The sequence below is a fragment of the Numida meleagris genome, chromosome 5 (assembly GCF_002078875.1).
Source record: "Numida meleagris isolate 19003 breed g44 Domestic line chromosome 5, NumMel1.0, whole genome shotgun sequence".
Taxonomy (NCBI): Eukaryota; Metazoa; Chordata; class Aves; order Galliformes; family Numididae; genus Numida; species Numida meleagris.
The window spans coordinates 49,687,494-49,709,746 of NC_034413.1; the positions used below are offsets into that span (position 1 = coordinate 49,687,494).

Here is a 22,253-nt window from a genome sequence, read left to right on the forward strand (position 1 = left end):
AATACAGTGGTTAAGAAAAAATTCAATTGCAGCTTCCACTAGATAGAGTTTTTGTTTTGTGTTGTTTTTTTTCTTCCACACGTATTGTGTCCAAAAAGCAGTAAAGACTAAAATGAAGCAGACCTTCAGATCCAAAACGTGAGCACATGCATCAACGTTTCACCACCACGTATTTCCAAACCAGGAGAAATGGGATACAAAAGAGAGGTGTATTGAAAACCAAACCAGAAGTACATCACACACTGACAGCACAGCGTGGCAGGCAGGAGCCTCCTGCTCTCAGAGGTCTCTGCAGACCAGGCAAAACTTGGACCCTACTTCCAAAACTGATGAAGCAATCTCAGAGTACAAACAGCAATTTCTGCTGGGCGAGTGTAACTGAGCCCCATGTATCTAAATTCATGTTTTTTCTCACACACGCGCTTTCCCTGCCCTGAGAGGAAACCTGCTTCTACCCGCCCAGAACAGGTACTCCTTAGCTCCTTCAGGCCTGTTCCCCTCAGGACGCCATGTTCAGCCACAGCAGCCATTATGCACCTCTCCCCCTCTGCTCCTTCCCTCCACTGGGCACTTGCTCCAAACCCTCAGCTTAATAGCAGCAAATTTTCAGAAAGATAAAATAACTTGTATCTCCTTACCTTGAGAGGAGTTCACCCCTGCAGCCTCTGCCACCATGCTGAGCTGCACCACTCTGGAGGGCAGCTGCTCAGGCCCAGCCCAACCACAGCCCTCACACCTGGGGCTGATGAGGGCCCTGTGGCACAGGTGTGCAGGTCTGCAGCTCCCACCCCACCCTGGGGGAACGGCAGGGCAGGAAGCCTTGCGAGGAGGGAAGAGTCAAAACCCATATTCCAAGCAAAGAGTCCACCTGGAGTGAAGTGACGGGCATTTGCAACTATAGGAAGTGATAAAAGTAGCTGTGAGATGCCTTACTAAGTTCTCCACTGCTCAGAACTGTTTCACGTTTGCTGTGTACTGCCTGGCCTGCAGCTGTAGCCTATCAGCATGTGGTGTTAAAAGAAACAGAACAACAACAAAAAAAACACAAAGCATAGATTTTGTTCTTCTTTTGTCTTTTGAAGGAGCAGATAAAAAATAGCTTACTCTTTCTGCAACAGCTGCAAGGATAGTTTTGGCCACAGCAAAGGAAAATCATGGGGTAGAAGGACCCAAAGCAGTGTAGCATGGCTGAGCGGGGAGGCCTACAAATGCTTAGCTGCAAGCACCTGAGTGCTGGAGCCCAGACACATAAGGGAGCCTTATAAGAGCTACAAGAAAAAAATAGGAAATAATGTCACATTCTTATGCACGTCTGCAGAGCAGCACACAGCTCTATGAATGAAGAGTGATTTCCACTCTTCAGCCTCAAAAACGCACTATGCTGTAACTAAATCAGCAGATTTGTTACCATCCTAAATTTACTGTTTCTCTACAGCAACACGGTCCCTTCTGCTTGGCTGCTGCTGCCAGATGTTCATTTCAGGACAATTTAGCCACAGACAGAAGACACTGGCTTGCACTGCCCTTGCTCTGCTTTCCGTTAGTAATTCTCTTTGCTTCCTGGTCACTATTTCATTAGCAATAAGTCATGCAACAGATAGGTAAAGCAATACAAAGAAATTCTTATTACATGTGCTGACGGATTGTGCTGCCTGCTGAAATGTTGCAGATTGAAAGCCCCCATGCTCCAGGTTGCAGTGCTAACCTTCATACCACACAAGAGCTCTTCTTAAAGGCCTTCCTTTCTCTAGCTCCTCTGGTACAGCAGTCACTCATCTCTGTCTAAAACCATGTTCTTGTTCCCTGCAGTCTGCTTTAAAATCCTTTAAAAGGATCTGTCCTCTCAAGGAAGCCAGCAGCTTCTGTTCTTTGCTTCTGTGCTAAAATGTGCTAAACTGAAAATGAGGTCTTGGTCATAGCAGAGTTACAAGCACTAACAAAGAACAGCAAAAACTACAATTTATTAAGATTAGGGTTAGGGTTAATAAATTAAGATTATCTTGTTACAAAAAAAAAGCTGGAAGAACAGTGCTGTCCTGTATTTCCATAAGCAGCAGTACTGAAAACATCGGCTTGATTTGTGGCTGACCCACTCACTACAGTATTTTAAGGGTTCAAGAAGAACTACAAGGCAAAACACACTGACCATCTGACATTTCAGCTTTTCACTTTCTTGCTAGCACAAAGGTAGAGTTGGTATTTTTCACACGCACACACAAAAAAAAAAACAATCAACCAACAAACGGTAGAAACTTGATACATTGAGACTTCTACCCTGTGTTCAAGCTTTGCTGAAGACTTGAAGCTCAAAAGCTTTGGTGGTAACGACAGAGGACAAATGAGCAGTGATCTGTTTGCTTTATTGTCTTAGCAAGTTTGTCTAAGTACAAAATTCTGTCATGAGAAAGTCAAGGAAAAAGTTTTGAATATATCTAGGGCTATGCACTAAGCCTAATGTGGTCAGTATCATACCAAAGTCTTGTCAACAAATGTCATTCTAAACCTGAAATTTTTATGCAATGCTCAGCTCACCCATGTCTTCCTCACATTTGCTTTCTAACATTAGCCAGATTTACTTCCTGTAAAGACTGGTTTTTATTGCCTTATCTCCACATGTATTTACCCAGCTGTTATGTATTAGCTAGGTGAGCATGTGTATCACTTCATGCTTTGTAAGGGCTTTTAACCCTTGCCTCTGGGCAGTCAGGATTTCCTGTTCAGCAGCAATAATAGAGTGAAACAGGAAATAGTGATGGCTGCTACCACTGGGTGGAAGGAAAAAAGGTCAACTGCTGTATTTGTACCTTCTCATTACTCCCATACCCTCAGACTTGTGGCTATTCAGGATTGCTGTACAACCATTTATCAATGCTACAATCAATAATCAATCTATGAGTAATTAAATTAGTCAAATTGCCCTGCCTGTGCATAGATCTATCCAAATCAACCTTTTATGTTTTCAGTATTTGCTGACCTTCACTTGAGCACATAACATCAATGCCATTCATTGTCTTCAAACTGCTTTGAACGCTTACTTTGCTGAACTAGCACTGACTGGTGCAATAGCAATGCCAGATGACCATATGCCTAGCGTTAGTGTTATCCATAGGAATAGAGCCTAGCCCTTCTAGTAGCCTGAAACAGGAATACTTCTAACAAGGCCTCATTGTGAGGCTGTCCATTTTATATTTTACTTTGTAGCAGTAAGCCATGTGATACTGAACCAAATTGCTACATTTTGGAAGTCATTTGACATTCTACATCATTAGAAAAAATGTTAGTTTTAAATCAATTTTAAACAAAAACAGTCTCCTAATTTGATGTGAAGTTCAAAAAATAACAGCCGCTTATACCTTTTATAACTAGGTGTGCAGTGTTTAGTCCATTATCTCCTTTCACATACACACCCTGCTGTGACCAGCTCTTCCATTTTACACTTCAGAAAGCTATAGCACTACCCTGAGTGTATTCATTTAGAAGCTGTTATGTTCCCCATTTTCACCACAAAAGCAGAGATAGACTGAATGCTCCTCAAACAGTAATATCATACTGGAGTTTCTGAACTGTCAATTGAAACAAATGTAGCTTTATTCTGAATCCAAATGAAACATACATAAAGTTTCCCATAGAAAAGTTCCATGCTTCATTTTTTCCAAAGCTCCCAACCCCAAAATTCGTAAGTGAAACATTTCACAGCACTTCAGTAGATGTATGTATTATTATGACTAACATTGGCGATTACTGCAAGACTTAAAAAAAACTATCTCAAATATTTTTGAAACCAAGTTGCTAATTCCAAATTGACAGCATTGGTGTTTCCCAGGAACATTATGACAAACATCTGAAAATTATCTTCAACTACCTCTACATTTGAGCACCATGTCAGACCTTAAAGCTGAACATGAACAGAGCAGTCATCTGCCAATTCCTCTCTGCAGGAAGCACCTAACAGAAACTGATCGTTTTCCCTAAAGGTAATTGGAACTGAGAGTCAGAAACCATAAACTGTGAGCCTTTAATATCTGCACAGCTAACAAATCAGATCCAATCTTTTTTATTTTTTTTAAAGAACACCGATAGGATCTGGCTGTCATTTTGAGATGAGTATATCATTATCTAAGACCTCCTTCATATTAAGTCTATCTATATCTAAGTAAGAATTACTGTGTTTTTATGCCTTTAATAGCAGGGAAACATACAAATAAAATGCTTGCATGACAGGTAGTTTTTCCCTTCCTGTGAGCAAGGACACAGGAAATTTTGGCTAATATTGAGAACTGTTATAGTTCTACAAATGAACTATGTGATTAAAACTCCTGTTTCCTGCATACTATGGCTCTTGCAGCCTTTTTTAATAATATGCATGAAGAATTTACATTAATACAAGACAACAGATCACAGAATCGTTTGAATTTGAAGGGAATCTTAAAGGCCATCTAGTCCAACCCCCCTTCAGTGAACAAGGAAACTACAGCTCCATCAGGTTGCTCAGAGTCCTGTCCAGCCAGGCCTTGAAAATATCCAGGGATGGCGCATCCACCAGCCTCTCTGGGCAACCTGTGCAGTAGCTCACCACCTTGACTGTAAAAAACTTCTTCCTTATACCCAGCCTAAATCCTCCCCTCCTTTAGTTTGAAACTGTTTCCCCTTGTCCTGTCACAGCAGACCCTGCTGAAGAGTCTGTCCCCTCCGTTCTTATAGTCCTCCTTTAGATACCGAAAGGCCACTCTCACGTCTCCCTGGAGCTTTCTCTTCTCCAGGCTGAAGAGCCCCAGCAATCTCAGTCTCTTCCTGGGGGAGGCACTCCATCCCTGGGATCATTTTTGGAGCACATCCAGAGGATGTGCTCCAACAGGTCTGCATCTCTCCTGTACTGAGGACTCCACATCTGGACAAGCAAGATGTAATTCCAATCATTCTTTCTTAAAGGGCATAAAAGCTTTAGAGCAATTATGCAGATAACAGAAACATATCTTCTGCTTACATGTGTGCATTTGTAAACACAGTTCTTTCAATAAGATTCTAAGACTTTTACCAAGTAGCTTTTAAATCAGATGTACACACAGTAACAGGAAGGTATCTACTGCAATAGTTTAAACACAAAAGGTAAGGTAAGACAATATACGCTCCTGCATTATATTGACAGAGCAGTAGAAGGTGGGTTTGTTGCTCAAACAGGAAAAACAAGGAAGAGAAATTTCTGAACCAAGTAGGTTTAAGATGTTCAAGTGTTTTGCATTGCACGAGAGAAAAAAGCAGAACTTTATTAGTATACATTCACAAATCTAACTTATTTCTCTGCACAAGTGCTCGAACCTTCCTATGACTATACCTCAGGTCAGTTTACCACCAAATTAAAATGAATCAAAGATGACAAGTTAGGGGAATATATTCGCTTAGCTTCAGCACAGAAACACATACTGGTTTAGGCCCATTTTGCTTTTATTAATAATATAAGGTTCTATTATCTCTTAACATTACAACTGAAAGTTTTACAGTTAATCTCACACTAAAATGACAAACACCGTTTGGCTTTATTTGCAAAAGTTGAATTACAACTTTGATAAACATACATTTCCAAGGTTTGAGAAATGACTTGCGTTTTCTGGATTTCAGTGCTAATGTATCCCTGCCTTTGAAATTGGTTTAAGTTAATTGACATTGCTATGGAAGAACTATTTGGCCTGATCTCTGTTCACATCTGTAAGGCAAAAATGACATCTCTAGTGCAACCAACTATATTGTGAGTGAAGTCAAGAAGAGATATTTTTTCTTTAACTAAGATGTAGACCGTCCGGCAATTTCTAGCAGATTTTCTTTTTTTCTTTTATGACGTTCTCTTCAAAGCTTTCAGAAAGCTCTAATCCAATGTAAATAGATCTAGTTGTCAAGCCATACTCATTCTGCACCTTTCTTCCTTCCAAGAGAAGGAAAGCTGTGTAACAAGAAGTCATGACAATCTTAATTAAAACTGCTTGTAACTTACATATAGCCAAAATAGTTAACCAAATGAAAAAGTAATGTGGTATACCAAGATACACTTTCAATCTGGATGGATCAAATTTCATCTCCAAACAGGCTGCAGCCAAGGGAAACCAAGTCTTTATAAAGAAAGTAGAGAATACAGAAGGTAAGGAGTAGTGGAAGACATAGTAGTAAGAGGGAAGATTTCTTTTAAATGGGCTCCTGAACTTGTACAATGCTTCACTATTTTCATTATGAATTTAAATGTGAAAGAATTCCAGACATCAGTAATGCATGTATTTCAACTGTAATTTCACTGAGCTCAAGTCAGTTTCTAAGACAGAAAAAATATTTAGGAAGACAGCTATCAGGTCGTCATTAGCAAAAACATCCATTACAGTTGTAATCCATCTTCTCAGAGTTATGCAGCAATATAACTTTGGGACGCCTATAACCTGTTATTTCACCTTCCCATAGGACAACTGATGTGCAGTAAAAATCTTTACTGCATTTTAAATAACTTCAGCAGCCAGTGGCAACTTAAAGGTTAGAATTAGAAAGCATAAATAAGTTTTACCTGTGTAACTTCAATAAAGCAAGGGATGGGAAAGGCATAGCCAAAAAGTTAGAGTCAGGGCTGAGTAGTACTTCAAGTCAAAATCTTAAGACAGGTATTACTAAACCATGACAACTCATTCTAGTTATGGTTGTGCTGTCATTCCACAAAAAGGCTTCACATACTTTCCTTCAAAACTGATTATTCATAATTAGACAAATAATTTCACTGAGGGACATAAGAAAACACCCTTCATATTTACCTACAATTAACCATATTATCTATGTGAGTGATAGCAGTCATTGGCAAGATTCCAGCAGTGCTCAAGTAACCACCACTGTGCAGTATGCGAGATGAGGAATTCCCCTGCATAAACATGAACAGATTCACTTTGCTGAGACACCGTTGAGTACATATAAAGTAAGGAATACTTAACCACAGTGTGAAAAGTCAGTTTCCTAAAACAGACTCTACCTATTGTTTTGGTTGCTGCTGAAATACAAACTCTGTGGGCCGAGAACAAAAATACAGAAGACTAGGCCGTATCAAAGTGTTGTGAAACAGACCACTAGAAATAAATCTAGCTGCATTACAAATATCGCATTAGCCACTTATTTATTTTATGTCCTGCAGATCATGAAAATTTTTCCGTTAGTACCTTGAGAGCATGCACTTTAATCTGATTTTTTTTTTTTTTAGCTGTTCTCAGGGTTTTCATCACTTTAACTATAGAATTGAAATTAATTTTTAAACAAATTCAAGGTTTTGTCTGATATGCAGTTTTTTGGTGTACTACCAAAACTGAGAGCTAATTAGACAGTATTCTAAAATAGTTTAAAAACAAATGCTTTTTTTTTTCCATCTAATTAAGGGCAATACTAATAAAAAAAAGGTGTCCAAACTGACACTACAGCATTGTGAACCAGTTGGCTGGAGACTGTGTCCTCAAAGGATAGTCCATATTTTTTTTTCTAATCTTATGCAATCATATACATTAATTATCAAAAACATTGGTAACATGCTTTAAGAAAAGAACCCACCTTAAAATTGTATCATGAGTACTGACAAATACTTTTAGTTTGTTTTACTGATCAAGATTCAAGTTTCAATGTAAAAATGCTTACTTGCATACCATACTGATCAAGAAAATATTTCATTTTCTTAAAGTTAAATGGATAATTAAAGTTGTGGCTACTAGTGAAGTAGATAAATGATTCATAAAGGCCATAGGAAACTGTACAAAACTAAAAAGGGAAACCTCACTTTCAGAATGATAGTACGTTGTCCACTTCAGTTTTATTAAACCATTGAGACTGTTTCAAAAGACAGTGCTGGGCAGTTTCACTTGAATAGCCAAAAAAACTCTTTTCTTTTACTGAAAAAGATATTTTGCATTTCCGCAAAATAAACAAAAACAGGAGCAAAACCATACACACTAGGACTGCAGTACAGATGAAGGCAAAGTTTTGTTACAAACCTGTTATTAACATACAGTGAGAAATGTCCATTGTACAAAACTTAGTGACTGACCTACGATTAATTTAAGATAATCCCAGCAATGCAAATACAACTCAGAACAGCTCAGTTGTTGACAATTTTACAATAATATTAAGGTGGGAGACTACTGAGTTTTTAGAAATAGTTTGACTTGCATCGTCTTTTTTGAACAAAGCCTACATTTGTGCTTTAAGTATTCGCCGGTTACAAATCTGTTACATACCTAATGCTTCAGCACAGAGAAGTACTCCTTGGTGTAATCTCATCTGTGTCCTAGCTGCTTTCCTTTAGCAAGAGGTTGGGTTGAGCAGCTGCTTCTGTAGGAAACACTGTTGTCAGTCTTTGTTCTCCTTGCAGGGGGATGCTTTAGTAAGAAACAGCTGGCTGTATCCAGCATTGAAAATATTGTCAGCTGTGTTGCCTAGCCAAACTTGGAAAATCAAATTAGCATTTCCTGGCTGGTAATGTACTTTATGCCCAGTGGGTTGTTTAACAGCATTATAAGTAAAAATCCATAAACGTTAACAGCAATGTTTACACTTTATTGGGGAGTAGGGGATGGCAAAATCAATGTAAGATAGTAGTTTTAAAGTTTAGGCTATGTTATATTTGATTACTGGGATATCAGTACAATGAAAATGGAGGAATTTCAACAGTAATTTTGAAGAAGTTTCAGTACACCATGTTGTGCAGGGCTTTATAAAAGATTTTTGTTTCCAAAAATGTTATTAGGGTCCACGTATTCTTTAACAGATCTCAGCATTCCCAGGCCAACATCAGAGATACTCTCCTTCATCCAGCGCTTCCGCAATTTGCCTACTGGAAAAACAAAAACAAAGACTTTCAACATACAGCAGGATTCTAAGAGCCAATCAATCTTGTGACCATGAATGAATAAACACTGTGTGATAAATGCTTTTATTCAAAAATGAGAAATGTTTTGCTTTATTTGATTTATTGAGCCCACCAGACTATCAAGCTCATTAAGCTCTGCATACTCCCAGAGGAAGACTGTGTTCCACACTGTCTACTTTCTTTAGAAACTATGAAATTTAGATGAAGCTTAGGCTGAAATCACACGTTCTATTAAAATAGCAATTTGGTAGTAAGTTTTCAAAAATATGAGTTTGGTAGCTTTTTAAGTAGGAAACCAAATAAGGGGTTTCTAAAAAGTGGAACTCCATACCTCTTTACTGCTTTAAAGCAAGAATGCGCTCAAGAATCAGAAACAAACTTAAAACAGTATTGGTTTAAATTAAAAAAATTTCTGAAGGCTTGAAGACTAGTTATCAGTCACCAGAATACCCTGTTTGATTTAAAAACCTCTGCACAGGCTGGCACTTGCAGACGCTATTACACAAAAGCTTATTTTCCGTGTTAAAATGGATATTCACACCATACACCAAATACAAAGCAAAGCTGAAACACTAGCCATTTAAGAACTCATTTCACTAAATTCTCACAATAGTCCTGTTAAATGGCCAAGTGTTCATACACTAATTAACCAAGTCATCAACTCTTATTTAACAGATCGTGCAAAATGTTGGACATTCTTTCATTAAACACAGTATAGCATTTACCTTGTCAGCCTTACCTTGTCACAACCCATTTGTCAGTATGATGTGATATAGTAAAGATTTGAGAGGCAGATGCTTTAAAAGTATCTGAACCTAAATTCAAGCCATCTTTTGTGCCCTGTTCTCAGGGTAACCATCAAACTGTCATCGGAACAATAAATTACAGAGACACCTCTGGAGAACAGAGTGTATTTGTTTGTACGTTAAGGAATGAGCTAGTTATAATGCCAACTGAAAAAGCAAGTGTGAGAAAGAATGAGATCTGCAGAAATAGAAAGCAACTATTACCAGTATTCATGTAAAGAGCAAAGATCATAACTGAAGGACAAAAACATTTTTCATGCAGTAGGAACTGTAATAGCCCAGCTCAAAAAAAAAAACCCCAGGTGCAAACATACCACTGTTACAATCTGACTGAGCAAGCTGATGTAGCTGCATTTTATCTGGGGGTACTTTAATACTAATACTATCACATACAAAGAAAAAACAGAAAAGAGGCATGGATGTGGTTTGTCCATCACCTCAAGTCACTCTCACTGGCTCATATACAAGCAGCTGAAGAACAGTCATTACTATTCTCAACTGTTATCTGTAATATAGTTTCAGTGAATGTGTCCTGTGGTTATGGATGTAATTGTCCTGAAAAGACTGCAAACAACTGCTCCAACAAGATGGAGCACATTAGAATCACAGCAGGATGCCCAACAGCTAGCATGGCTGCCTCTTTTACACCTCCAGTAATAATGCAATTCCACAAGGAACTGAACTACTGTCTGAGCAGCACCAAACAGTCATTGCATATTTAATGAAGTCACTCGCCAAGTGCTGGAAAACAGAAGGTGCTTGGAGTGCATCATTAGTTCTGTCAAAGTGATAATTTACACATCTATCTTGTCAAATTTTCTATGGTTTATACTTTTGCAATAATAAATCTAACAAACATTTGATCAGTGAACTGAAAAAAAAAAACCTGTACTAGTTACCAGTGGTCCTTCACAAACATATTCAGTGAAAAGACTTTAACTCCTTGATAACAGCACATTGAGCCCCGGCTCCTAATGTTCATGAAAATAAGATATACATAGATTTTTCAGCTATAGATTAAGGAAAGCTTTGTGCAGATGAGAACACTACACGGAAAAGCAATATAGATAGCTCATTTCACTTCAGGTTAGTTCTGCCCTTTGCGTATTCCTTCCTCCTCCATAGAGCAATACAATCAACATCAAGGATGAGAAAAGGAAGAAGAAAATACAGTAACATTAAAACATGGTACCATGGATGTAAAGTGACTACAAGTAGCAAAAGTTACTTAATTCCACTCCAAGACTACCCAGAGAACAGCTTTGGGCTCAAGGAAGTCCTAACTTTCCTACCAATAAAAGGTCTCAGCTGAGCCAGACCTTACCATGGACTACTGAAAACAACCTTTCAGTTTCTCGTCTACAGGAAGCAGGCCATTTCCCTTTAAAGCCTCTAGGATGTTGTTTATCCAGAACTGACAAGAGATCAAATTCATCTCATTTTATATGCTACAACACAACAGTATTAACAAAGATTACCAACTCAGCATAACATTGTCAACCACTACAAATTAGTCATACAAGTTCTCTACACACCATTATACACCCAATCCTTGTGGAATCAACTGGTAACAAATGCATCTTTTCATTCTTTCATCTTTTTCCTCTTGCACCTTTAATAATCCAAGATGAATGATGAGAATGAGTTTTGACGTTTTAGAAATAGCAATTGCTCTATTCCTGACACATGATGGGATGATAAACATTTACTTCTAGGAAGCTAAAACATTTGCCAAGGATGACCCAGCACTCAGACTAGCCAAATTCAGTCTGAAGCCCTGCTTACTACACACACTACAAACACCCTAGCACAGCAAAGAGCCTGCTTTGAACAAATCACACACCTCAGACCGGAAAGCCAACAAGCACAGTAGCAACTCAAAAAGACAGTCCAAAACCTAATTTTATGGTCATTTTTAGGTTTTATCATAATTATAGTCCATGCATTAAGGAAACACATAAGCTGGAATTTTTTAATTTTTTTTTGCAGTTCTGATACATGCTGGTCCATGGTCACGAAGACTACATTTGCTCATCTGTGAGCATGCAGATGGATGGCTGCTAATAATCTAGCTAGGAATGGAGCTAGCAAACAGTAGGCAGCAGTTTTCTCACTTAAGGAAAATCAAGTACTTGAGCACACATGAACAGGCTTGCAAGGGAAGTTAGTGCAGCTGATGGATCCCAGGAATAGCTCTACCCCCAGTGCAGAACTGATTTACAGCTTTGTGTGGTCCCAGGGGAAATGGGCTCCAGTGGCACTGCACTTGGCCCTGGACTTCCTCTGCTCCAGTCCTTTCAGTGTCAAGAGGCAATCATTGCAGAACAATAGCTCTGCAGAAAGAGAAACAGTAACATGGGTCATAAGAAGGATGGGGCTCTTACAGCTGTGGCATGTTCTTCTTGTAGCTGGTTGCCTTTTACAGGAAGCAGCTTACCTCTCCTAGAAATTGCTTCCCAGAAATTACTCTTCCAGAAACAGTTCTGACATAAACCGAGAAGGGTCAGTGCATTAATCTAATACTTCAGTAGAAGTTGAGAACTCAGAAAGTCTTTTGCATTTATTTGGTGAAAAAGACACCAAAGATGACACTTCTATTTAGATCATCAATAGACTAAGCAAGAAAAATATGACTGAGTGATTAGTTCACATAGTTAGGATTACTTCATGTCTGAAAACTGTCAGAGTTTAAACTTCTCATTCTAATTAAAAAGTAATTTACAAAATTAAGTATGGTCAGTCTCCAGTCCTTAACTTAAAGATAAGCGGATATTTTTCCTGTATAATGAAGAAAAGTCCACGTGCAATTCAAACTCTACCACTCCCCTAAGGAATAATTCCAGATACTATAGTTTGCGTGGATTACGGCAAAGTACATCTGAAGACATGGCCTCCTAACTACACCAAAGAATTGCAATGTCAAAGACACAACTGAATGCACATCAGTTTTATGTACCCCTTTTTCTTTCTCCTGAGCTTTTCTACATAAATTGCCAGGAAATTGATACTATATCTTACATTTTTGTAGAGCCTGGGTTATATTAATCTTTATTTAGTCAATTTGTCTAGAACTAATTTTCTTCCACTTTCTTTGATGTTATGTGTCTAAATGAATGTATTTTACTCAAACCCACAAGCTGATAATTACTTCGTTAAGTAACCAGTTGTTGGTTAGAACATCCCCTGCAATGGAAAGAATCTATTTTTAGTTTTACGTGGGTGCATAACTTGGCAATACAGAAGGGATCAAGGCCAAATCCAGCCAGCTCCCTTCTCATGCCATACTCTAAAGCAAAAATACTTATGAACGAGTTTTAACTAGTGGTACTTCCTCAGCAAATGTTATTTTATATATATACAAAATAGCATACATTTTATCAAACAGGAATTCAAGAAAAACAAGTCTGGATACTCCACCCCAAAATACAGGTCACTGTTCTATTCAAAGGCCAAGTTCATTACACTGAAGTATATGTCTGGCATTCCTACAGCTTCTTGTGTCCATGAGATGCTTGCTTTAAGAGGCTGGTATTGATACACTTCTGCAATTCCTTTACTGGAAAGTTCCTGTACTTATTTACTGCAAGGTTGTGAGCTGTAATCCAGTAACAAAAAAGAGTTATGCTTCTTTTAAGGTTTAAATCTCAAAAACTGCCATAGGATCACAAAATATTCTAACACTGCTAACTGCCTGAAAGTTACAATACTTTCCTTAACTTGAGGAAAAGAGGTAATAGATACTGAGATTAAAAAGAATCTGAGCTTAAGTCTTTCTGAAATTACTCAATATAAAATAAGGAGTATTATGATTTTAGTTCTCTTTGCACATGGTAGCTATGGGCAGACCTGCAGTTAGTACTTTTCCAGATGTAAAGTAATTTAGAGCTTTACACATCTCAAGTTGTCATATATGACCACTTCTTGACTCAGAGTGGATGAACATTGACTTAAGCAAGCTTTGTATTTCCTATAGCCTCAAGTCCCAGACTACATCTGTTTTCTTTGATACACAAAACCAGAGTTAAAATAGCTCCATTTATCACAGCATGATTGTAGGCAGACAAACCAGCCTGTCTGCTTCCAGATAGTGAAAACAACTGTTATTAATCACAATTACAAGACAAATACTAAAATAAACTGCACCGGTATTTTCTTTTACCACCCCCACTCTCAACAGACTGATTTTAGCAGGGCTAGGAATGACAGGGCCTGAAGGTCAGTAAATAAAATTGATATTATTAGCAGCACATCTAGTATGAACAGGAAAAAAAATGAATCTTGTCTTGCCAGACAAAAAAAGACTTAAAGCAGAAAAGACATCAAGCTTTAACAGGAACAAGGGAAGTCTAATAGAAACCAAGTTTTCTAAATCTGTGGAGTCAGAAAGTATGTAACGGTATGAAAACTGTACATAACAAGTAATTTTTTCTTGCCCATGATGCTATAAGCAAAATTTCATACAGTGAGGGCAAATGCATTCAGTCATTACAAGCTACAGCTGCATCTGAGTTAATGGATGAAATGCTAGTCACAATAAAATACAGTTGCCACAGCAGGAGAGAGCACAGTAGCAGATCACGAGGGTAATTTCACATTCATGTTTGAGAATTGACTGGTCCACTACAATACTAGAGAAAAAAAATTAATCAGAGGACAATAAATGCATATTAAAAATATTGAAACTATTTTCTCTTATGTTATCAATACTTACATATCTTCCAATATTTTGATATTGGAATTTCCACCACAAAGATGTATGCCTGAAACAGCCCTAGATATAAGTTTCCAGCCTGGGAATTCACCAATATGTTTAAAAAAAAGTGTTTCTACATTTCAGTTTTCCCCACACAGAGAGCTTTCTTAGAATTATATAATTTTTATTTTATACCATTAGATTTCTTACTTTTTGCTCTTATTTCTGTGGCTGGGCAATGCTCCAAGAGAGTAGAGAAGAAATGTACTTTAAATCAGTTTAAAGAAGTTAGCTACACAAATCAAAAGGAATTCAGGACAAATCTCCCTGACATTTGAGTTTACAGCATTATACAGGACACCATCAAATTAATCAGGCTACCTGAGTATGTGGGAAGAGCATATGTAAATTACATATTACATTCATTCTAAACCTTACTATTAAAGCATGGAAACAGCTTGCAAAGAAACTAGTAACACACTGAAAATTACTTTCAAATCACAAGAGAGGAAAGTGAGTAATCAGACATTAGCAGACAGAAATACAGTTAACATGCATAGTCCAGCTAAAGTGTCCAGCGATTTTACGCAGATATTATCACTAAGAGGTCTGTAATCAGGGGCAAACAACATTCACCTAGCTGCAAGGGACATTAAATTGCTTTTCTTAGAAGCGTGAGACTTGTCCATGTAAATGAATATGCCTCTACACAAGGTTCAGTAGAAGTTGCTTATGACAAACTTATAAACCACCTTTTCAGGTTTTCAGATAGCCTGTCAGTTTCCTATCAAAGGAATGGTTTGAGACTTCTGTTCATAAATATACCACACTGTGCAACTGGACATCAAGCAGACCAGGACTAGTGATGCTTCTGCTTAACATTGGGTAAAGGGGTGGGAAGTTTCTTGAAAGACTGAGAAAATATATTTTGAGTAATTTTAAAATATTTTGAGTGTACTGAAAATTTTTGTTGAAAACTATTTAATATACTCATTAATATTTATTTGTTTAAACAAGATCAATGTTAGACTGAGAACAATACCTCCATGGTGATGTGACAGACTTCCTCCATTGGCAAGTATTTCTTCTCTAGCAGCCCTCTAGATGGGAAAGATAAGATATTTAACATTAAATGCACAAGCCATTTGGTTTTATTAAAATGCCTGCTATAGCAAGCATTAGAACAGGTGTATGAAAAAAATCAGAAACATGTAGGGTACACAATAAAAGTAACCATTTCATCTCAAGTCTGCAGATGAATTTCAGTAGGAATTTTCCAAACGAACCCTGTAAAAGCCAAGATATTTCAAAACACATCTGTTACAACAAAACTATTTTTCCAGAATAGAACATTCTGGAGCACTTTCCCCTTGCCAAAACTAAAATAGTCTATTGGGCTGGGGAGCTCATCTAGAAGATGGACAAGTGCCTACTGAAAAGGAACCTGTAAAAGGGAGGCTTGAAAACAAACACCCCAGAGTGACTGAAGTTTCTTTCTCAGAAAAGAAGTCAGATTCAGATTTTTCAAGATTCTGGATGACGGAGTAAGGTACTTTAGAAATAGACTGCTCTTTCATGTGTGAAGTTTGTGGCAGAAAAGAATCATTTTTGTTTTCTATGTTGATGAAGAAATGTTTGAACACTTTCATGCTGAAATACTCACCTTACACCGCTTGGTGCACCGTTCAGGGCATACTTCTCCTAGCTGCTAATGATCAAAGTTTGATGAGTAGGCTATTAAGATTTTTCCTACAAAATTCAGTTAGCTTGGCCAATGAGTTTGGCATACATTACAGAATAATATATTATCTTCCTTAACTGACTCTCTTATATACTTTACCTCAATTTCTTCATAGACATGAATAGGATCACTAATCCCTCTGTAGTTAAAGGCAAAGTAGAAATAGACACATGCACCTGCATCGTAAGTCTGTGTCACCCTGCAGAAGAGAACTGCATTACAAACAGAGCTTTACAGTATCACATCAGCCACTATACTACACTACACAACTCAAAGTTACTAATTTGATTTCTAAAGGGTAACTTAAAAAAAATAAGTTTTGGTTTTGCACCTACTTTGTAGGAGTGAATCAATGCTATGACTTTCAGAGAGCTAAGTTCTTAAATTAGCCGTGTTTTGCTTGTACGCACCAGAGAGTACAAGCTTCGAGACTAATGAAGTGGCACTAATCTCTTGAAATAACCATTCTGATATGTAACCTGCTTGCAGATTAAAGAGAAAAGTCAAGATGACTAGTCGTTGTTCTATCATTAACAGATGACTGTCAACTAGGTAGCAAGCTTAATGACCTCTTAGTTGGGTTACTAATAAAAGATTCTAGAAATGGGGGTATTTGAGTTGTTCCTCAGCTTACCTGCAAGTGGAAAAGGGAGCAAACTGAACACCCTTTTCTTTGCATTCTCTTACTATCCTTTCCTTCACATTCCTACAGAGGTCTAAAACCCTGTAACAGAAAACATATTAAAATACAAAGTCTTAGTAAGATTTTTACACCACTTTATAGAAAAAACAACCACAAAGAACTTGATCTTCGGTAATTTTTTTTTAAATATATATAATCTAAGAAGACTGCTTTCTAAAACCAGTTTTAACCACTGTAGATTTTATTCTAAGAATAAAACAGTCCTCCATTAAGACTTCACCAGCATTGCTCTTTTTGTACATCTGCTGAATAGTAAATTTACTCTGAATTAGAGCACAGAATGAAAGCACTTTTCCATACGGAATAGAAGTCAAAAGAATTCAAAAGGAAATAGAGCTTATTCACTTTTCTATGTCTAAACTTATTATCCTCAGCAAAAGAGCCTTAAATGTAGCTCACAAATGCAGCTCACAGAAAGCTGAAGTCCAAGGCCTCATATACTCTGGCATACCTCTGGTATGCTGCAAGGCAAGAACTGGAGACTACTCTGCCAGCTTGAAATGTTATCAGTTTAATATGGCAATGAGTTATTAAATCTTGCCATAAGCTGTATTTACTTTCGCTTTTAGAAATTTGTCCTCCCTGCACGCCCACTTCAGCAGACCCAGATGCATTCAAAGCACTAAAAAAATTTCAAGAATATACTTTTCATATTATCATTTCTTTAGTTATATAGTCTCCCTCCAAAATGTGCAGCACCATCCATGCTGTGTTACTTGATTTTTTTGGCATTTTATACAGATTTAAAGCCACTTTGCATACTCACAGAAATTAAATACAAGAGCAAATAATCAATTTAATGGGTTAACAATAAAGCATTTTTTTTCAGATATCTTCAGTCAGGTACAGGGTAACTGACTGATTTGTGATAAACTGCATAGCTCTTACTAGCCAAAGTACAAAAAAGTTTTGAAAGCATTTGCTTTGGTAAGCACAATTTAAGAAAAATATTTGAAATTCTTACATAGCTCATTCTCTCAGGTAGAATGAAAACAAACTCATGACTAACAAGTGAGTGTAGTTCAAGACCTATAAAGTTTAAGTAAAATAAACACTAATTTTGCTTTAAAAATCACCCTTTTCAAGTTTCTACCACTCATTCAGACAGACTCCCCCAGTCTTCAAAGCAGAGGCCAGATTTTACCACTACCACTAAATTTAGCAGCAAGGCTAGAAGATTACCAGCTCACATCACAGTTTCCATAGTTTCCACTTTGCATTAATGTCAAGGTCAAATTAAAATGCTTTAAGAGGTTTCTGGCTTACCAAATGGAATGAAGCACTGAAAATAATTTTACATGTTAAACTATTCTGTGGTCAAGTGTTTCCCAGCTACAGCTAAAATAAGCTTGGTACAAAAAAGTCTTAATCATGAGCAAAAGTTACCCTTCAGTTCCTTTCATTTCCCTGCATTACTGCATGGAAAAAAAAAACACAATACACAAATATTTTTCATGAGCTTCACTACAAACTTTTCTGCTTAACATACAAGTCGACCCCATACATGTGGCTGTTCATCACACAATACTGTTATTGTAGCCACTACCCAGCCTAAGAAGCAGGATGATTTCACATCTTGGATCTGTTACAGTAAGTTAACCTAAACAGAAATATTACTGAATGCTTGCCTACGTTGCATTTAGAAAACCCTGAAACATAATTTACCAGCAACTTTAGCAAGAACACAGCTGTAAGATTTGAGGCACATCAGGGAGCCTCCGATACACATAAGGCTTAAATTAAATTAAGTTTCCTCATGAACAAGCACAAGTTAGGAATAATTTGAATGAAATAAGGCACAAGGTTTTAAGCAATACCAAAGAATAATCAGTTTACCTATCCCAAGGAACAGATGTCTCAAACGATTCTCCTATTACATAGTAATCGAGGCCCAGATCCTAATAAACAGAGAGGAAATTATCAGTAATGTTCAGCACCAACATCTGGGATTCCAGCGTAGGATACACAGCTAGCAGTTGAGCAACTTTAGATTGCTTAAGAAAGAAACAAAAACTCTGTTTAGCAAAAATGGCCATCTGTCCCAGTGACACTAGTTTATAGTTACTGAAGTGGTATAGCTCTTCTAAGACAGTTGACATTTTGATGTCATGGCTATAAGACAGCTTGCCAGAGTGTCTGTATGCTTCCATTATCAAATATTTGTACCACTAGCACCAATCCAAAAGCTCCACTGTTCTAATCAGAGTGATATCTAATAGAACTAGTTATTTGAAATTTAAGTTCTATCTAGGATTTAAGTGGTACCTAGAAAGCATAAAGACAAGAAACATTCTGCCCATTTTACCTATAGCCTGCTGAAATAAAATGAAATTCAGTGAAATTCAGTCCATTCTAGTCCCAAACTAGAAAGGTCAAACCAAATGTAGCAATAAGGACATGCATAATATTCTGGAAAAAAAAAATCTCTTAAATAAGATTGAAGTCCATAAAAGCAGCTGCACCAGATCAGACTGAAGTTTATTCACCCTGGAATTCTGGAATTCTCATTCCAACTGCGGTGATAAGTGGATGTTAAAAGAGTAAGAGCTGAGTGATCACATACATATTTTGAGTACTCTCTCAGCTCAGACTACTTTCAACCTGTGGATTTGTAAGTCTGATCTGGTTTATTTAGCAACTGTCAGTAGATCCTCCTTCAAAGGTAACTTTTTTTGTTTAAATGTACAAATTTATGTTTATATGGTATTTTGCAGATAAAGTTTCACAAGTAAACACTATAGAGTTAGAGATGGAATAGATACAATCCTCTAAGGAGAAGTTTAATTAAGAGAACATCCAAGGCAACCTGCATTTTGAATTCAGGAAGCATCTTCAAAGATATCTCTAGGTTTTATTAATTAACAGAAGTTTCAGCAGGAGATGAAAGGTAACCTACCCGAAGGTAAGCAATGACAAATGTCAGCATATACCCTCTCTGTCCGTTATCTTCTCCAGCTGCCAAGCCACTGCAATTAAAGAGTTTGGTTAACTTCCCAGCACAGTAATCAGAGGTTTCAAAAAATAACCAAAAAACCAACACTTTGATTATGAAACATTTGTGCAAGTTTATCTGTCTCAAAGCTGCATTACAATAGCTGCAAATAGAGTTTCTGTAAACAACCACATTTTCTGCCCTTTGCGATGGTCAGAGAGAAGGAGGTTGAGTAAAACAAGAAAGAAAAAAATTCAGGGAAAGCAGTCAGTTTTCATAAGGCTAACTTTGTAGCGTAGTTACCCATCAGTCAACATACTTCACACTATTCCTTTCTAAGATATCTGAAAGCAAGACTGTTTCTGTTTTGTTTGTAACTGCACTAACACTACTCTAATGATCAAGAGCATTGTATCCAAACAAATGGAATAACATTTTGTTGGTCAACCTTTGCTTTTGTTAATTTTATGACCTAAAAAAAAATTAACAGCTCATACTTCAGTACATTTACCGTAGACATAGTAAAATCACATACATATATAAGAACAAAACCTTCTCAAGAAGTACTAAACTGCAGTCTGATGATAACTGCGTTAACTATCTCCCATTCAGCAGCTAAACATCTACCTCTCAAACACTATTTACCTAGCTAGACAAGTCTGGCTTAGATCAGCAAAACCAATTCCCATGGAAGCTCTTTAAAGAATTAAACGTTAACACAGTAACATTAGCCTGATCACCTAGGTGAAAAAAAGTAAACATTTCTAAGGAAATAACTATCCTCAGAGTTTTGGTGTTTTTCTGTTTGTTTGTTTTAAGTGTATTGTATGGTTTAGCAATAATAATGACAAAGGTTTTCAGAACTTTCAAAGCTGCTTAGGAACACACGCAGATTGAATTTAATTCCAACCTGAGTTTCAGCTCAATCTGTTTTACTGTAGAACTTCTGATGTGCTGGAGAGTCACCACACTCTGTCATTATGGAATTACTGAGTAGTCTCAGCCTGGTAGAGCATTAGAGACTGCTGCTTTCACACACTGGCTTTTTTCATGCCAATCTGTTATAGTAGAAGTGTACAAACAAATAAAGCCAAACTGAAGCTGATAACAGAAGTCTATGATTCCTGATTTAGCAATAAAGTTTCTCCAATTTAGTTTTAGAATCACTGTTTTTTCACATTACAGACATTATGTTTTGCACCTTATCTTTTGTGGTCTTCAAATATCACAAAAGAGCAAAGGAAATAGAACTAGACAGAGCACGTTCATGATCTTCATTTACAGGAACATCTGTAACTATGTTTCTAAGCATATGTTGGAGCTATACACTTGCGTTCTCACAGCTCATGACAGCAAGACTATTGACATAAGCTCCCAAAAGTTTAAGTGGTGGACAGATGAAAAAGATTGAGTTCTAAAAAGAAAAAGGAAGCCTTGTTTTCACTAATATATCAGATTAAGAGAATTATGAAAGTCTTTTTTGTTCGGTTTTAAGTATTAGCTTTTGAGAACAAGGGCGGTAGATCTTTAGTCTGTCCTCCCAGATGATCCTACAAATCTAAGCAGGTTATGCAGGCAGAAAAAAGACAACCCAAATAACTTTCAGACATGAAACCAGAAAGTTAAAACATTAAACAACTAGCTAATAGTCTGAACTGAGTAGCACAGACAGCACCTTCTAATAGGCCACTAACACAGATCACTTTCCCTCCCTCCCCAATACTCACACCATCTAGAAATATCAAAAGAGGACCTGCAGATGAAACCTTTTGCTGCATACAACATTAAGCTAAAACTAAAATACTCTTAAAGACAAAGAACAATGTTATTACTGGAAGGTAGCAAGCTGCTCATGTGAAATCCCAGTTTTGTAAGCAATTTAAAGTGGTAGAATGAAAGCATATATAAGACATTTTGTATATTTTAGTAGTTGGGACTAAGATCAGCAAAAGCTTTCTTTAAAAAGTATATTCTTACAAATGAGGCTTTCAGTTTTCATCACTGTTGTAATCAAAACAGAACTACCTGATCATTACTCAGCCTGGCACTATAGTGAACTATTTTCTGTTCCGTTGTAAGGATAAAAAATTCTTAAAAAAGCCCACACGACAGAGATTCAGCATATTCTTCTACCTACACAAACTTCTCTTTCAAACAAGCTTTCTATATTCATTTGCTTACATCAGTTCTGCAGAGAATTAATATTACCCTTGCAATTTTGTCTCTCTTCTCTACTTAAAATCTATAATTTAGCATTGCAAAGCAAGCAGCTTCCAAGCCTGTAAGTAAATACAAGGGCTAGTTTCCATTCTAATAACATAAATTTTAAGTCAAATACTCATCTTGGTGCAGTATACAGACAGTTGAAGTTTTTTCCATAAAGCTACCTATTAAGAATTAGCACAAGCAATATTTATCAAAGCGAATGCTCAGCAGCTGATTGATTATTCCCATTTTAAACTAGTATATTGAGAAGAGATTTACACAAAAATTGCAACAGAAATAT

At 37.1% G+C, this 22,253-nt stretch overlaps 1 protein-coding gene across 2 annotated transcripts in view; it reads right to left on the reverse strand.

Annotated features, from left to right (window-relative positions):
* AGPS (alkylglycerone phosphate synthase) overlaps window positions 5,422-22,253 on the reverse strand; it is a 79,960-nt gene continuing 63,128 nt past the window's right edge. For both annotated transcript variants that reach the window (XM_021399141.1, XM_021399139.1), the window contains 6 exons: window positions 19,712-19,781; window positions 18,652-18,713; window positions 16,747-16,836; window positions 16,212-16,311; window positions 15,414-15,471; window positions 5,422-8,836 (listed from right to left, as the gene is read on the reverse strand). In XM_021399141.1, coding sequence (XP_021254816.1) covers window positions 8,715-8,836; window positions 15,414-15,471; window positions 16,212-16,311; window positions 16,747-16,836; window positions 18,652-18,713; window positions 19,712-19,781 — 502 coding nt within the window. In that variant the 3' untranslated portion in view covers window positions 5,422-8,714. The remainder of the gene's footprint in view (window positions 8,837-15,413; window positions 15,472-16,211; window positions 16,312-16,746; window positions 16,837-18,651; window positions 18,714-19,711; window positions 19,782-22,253) is intronic.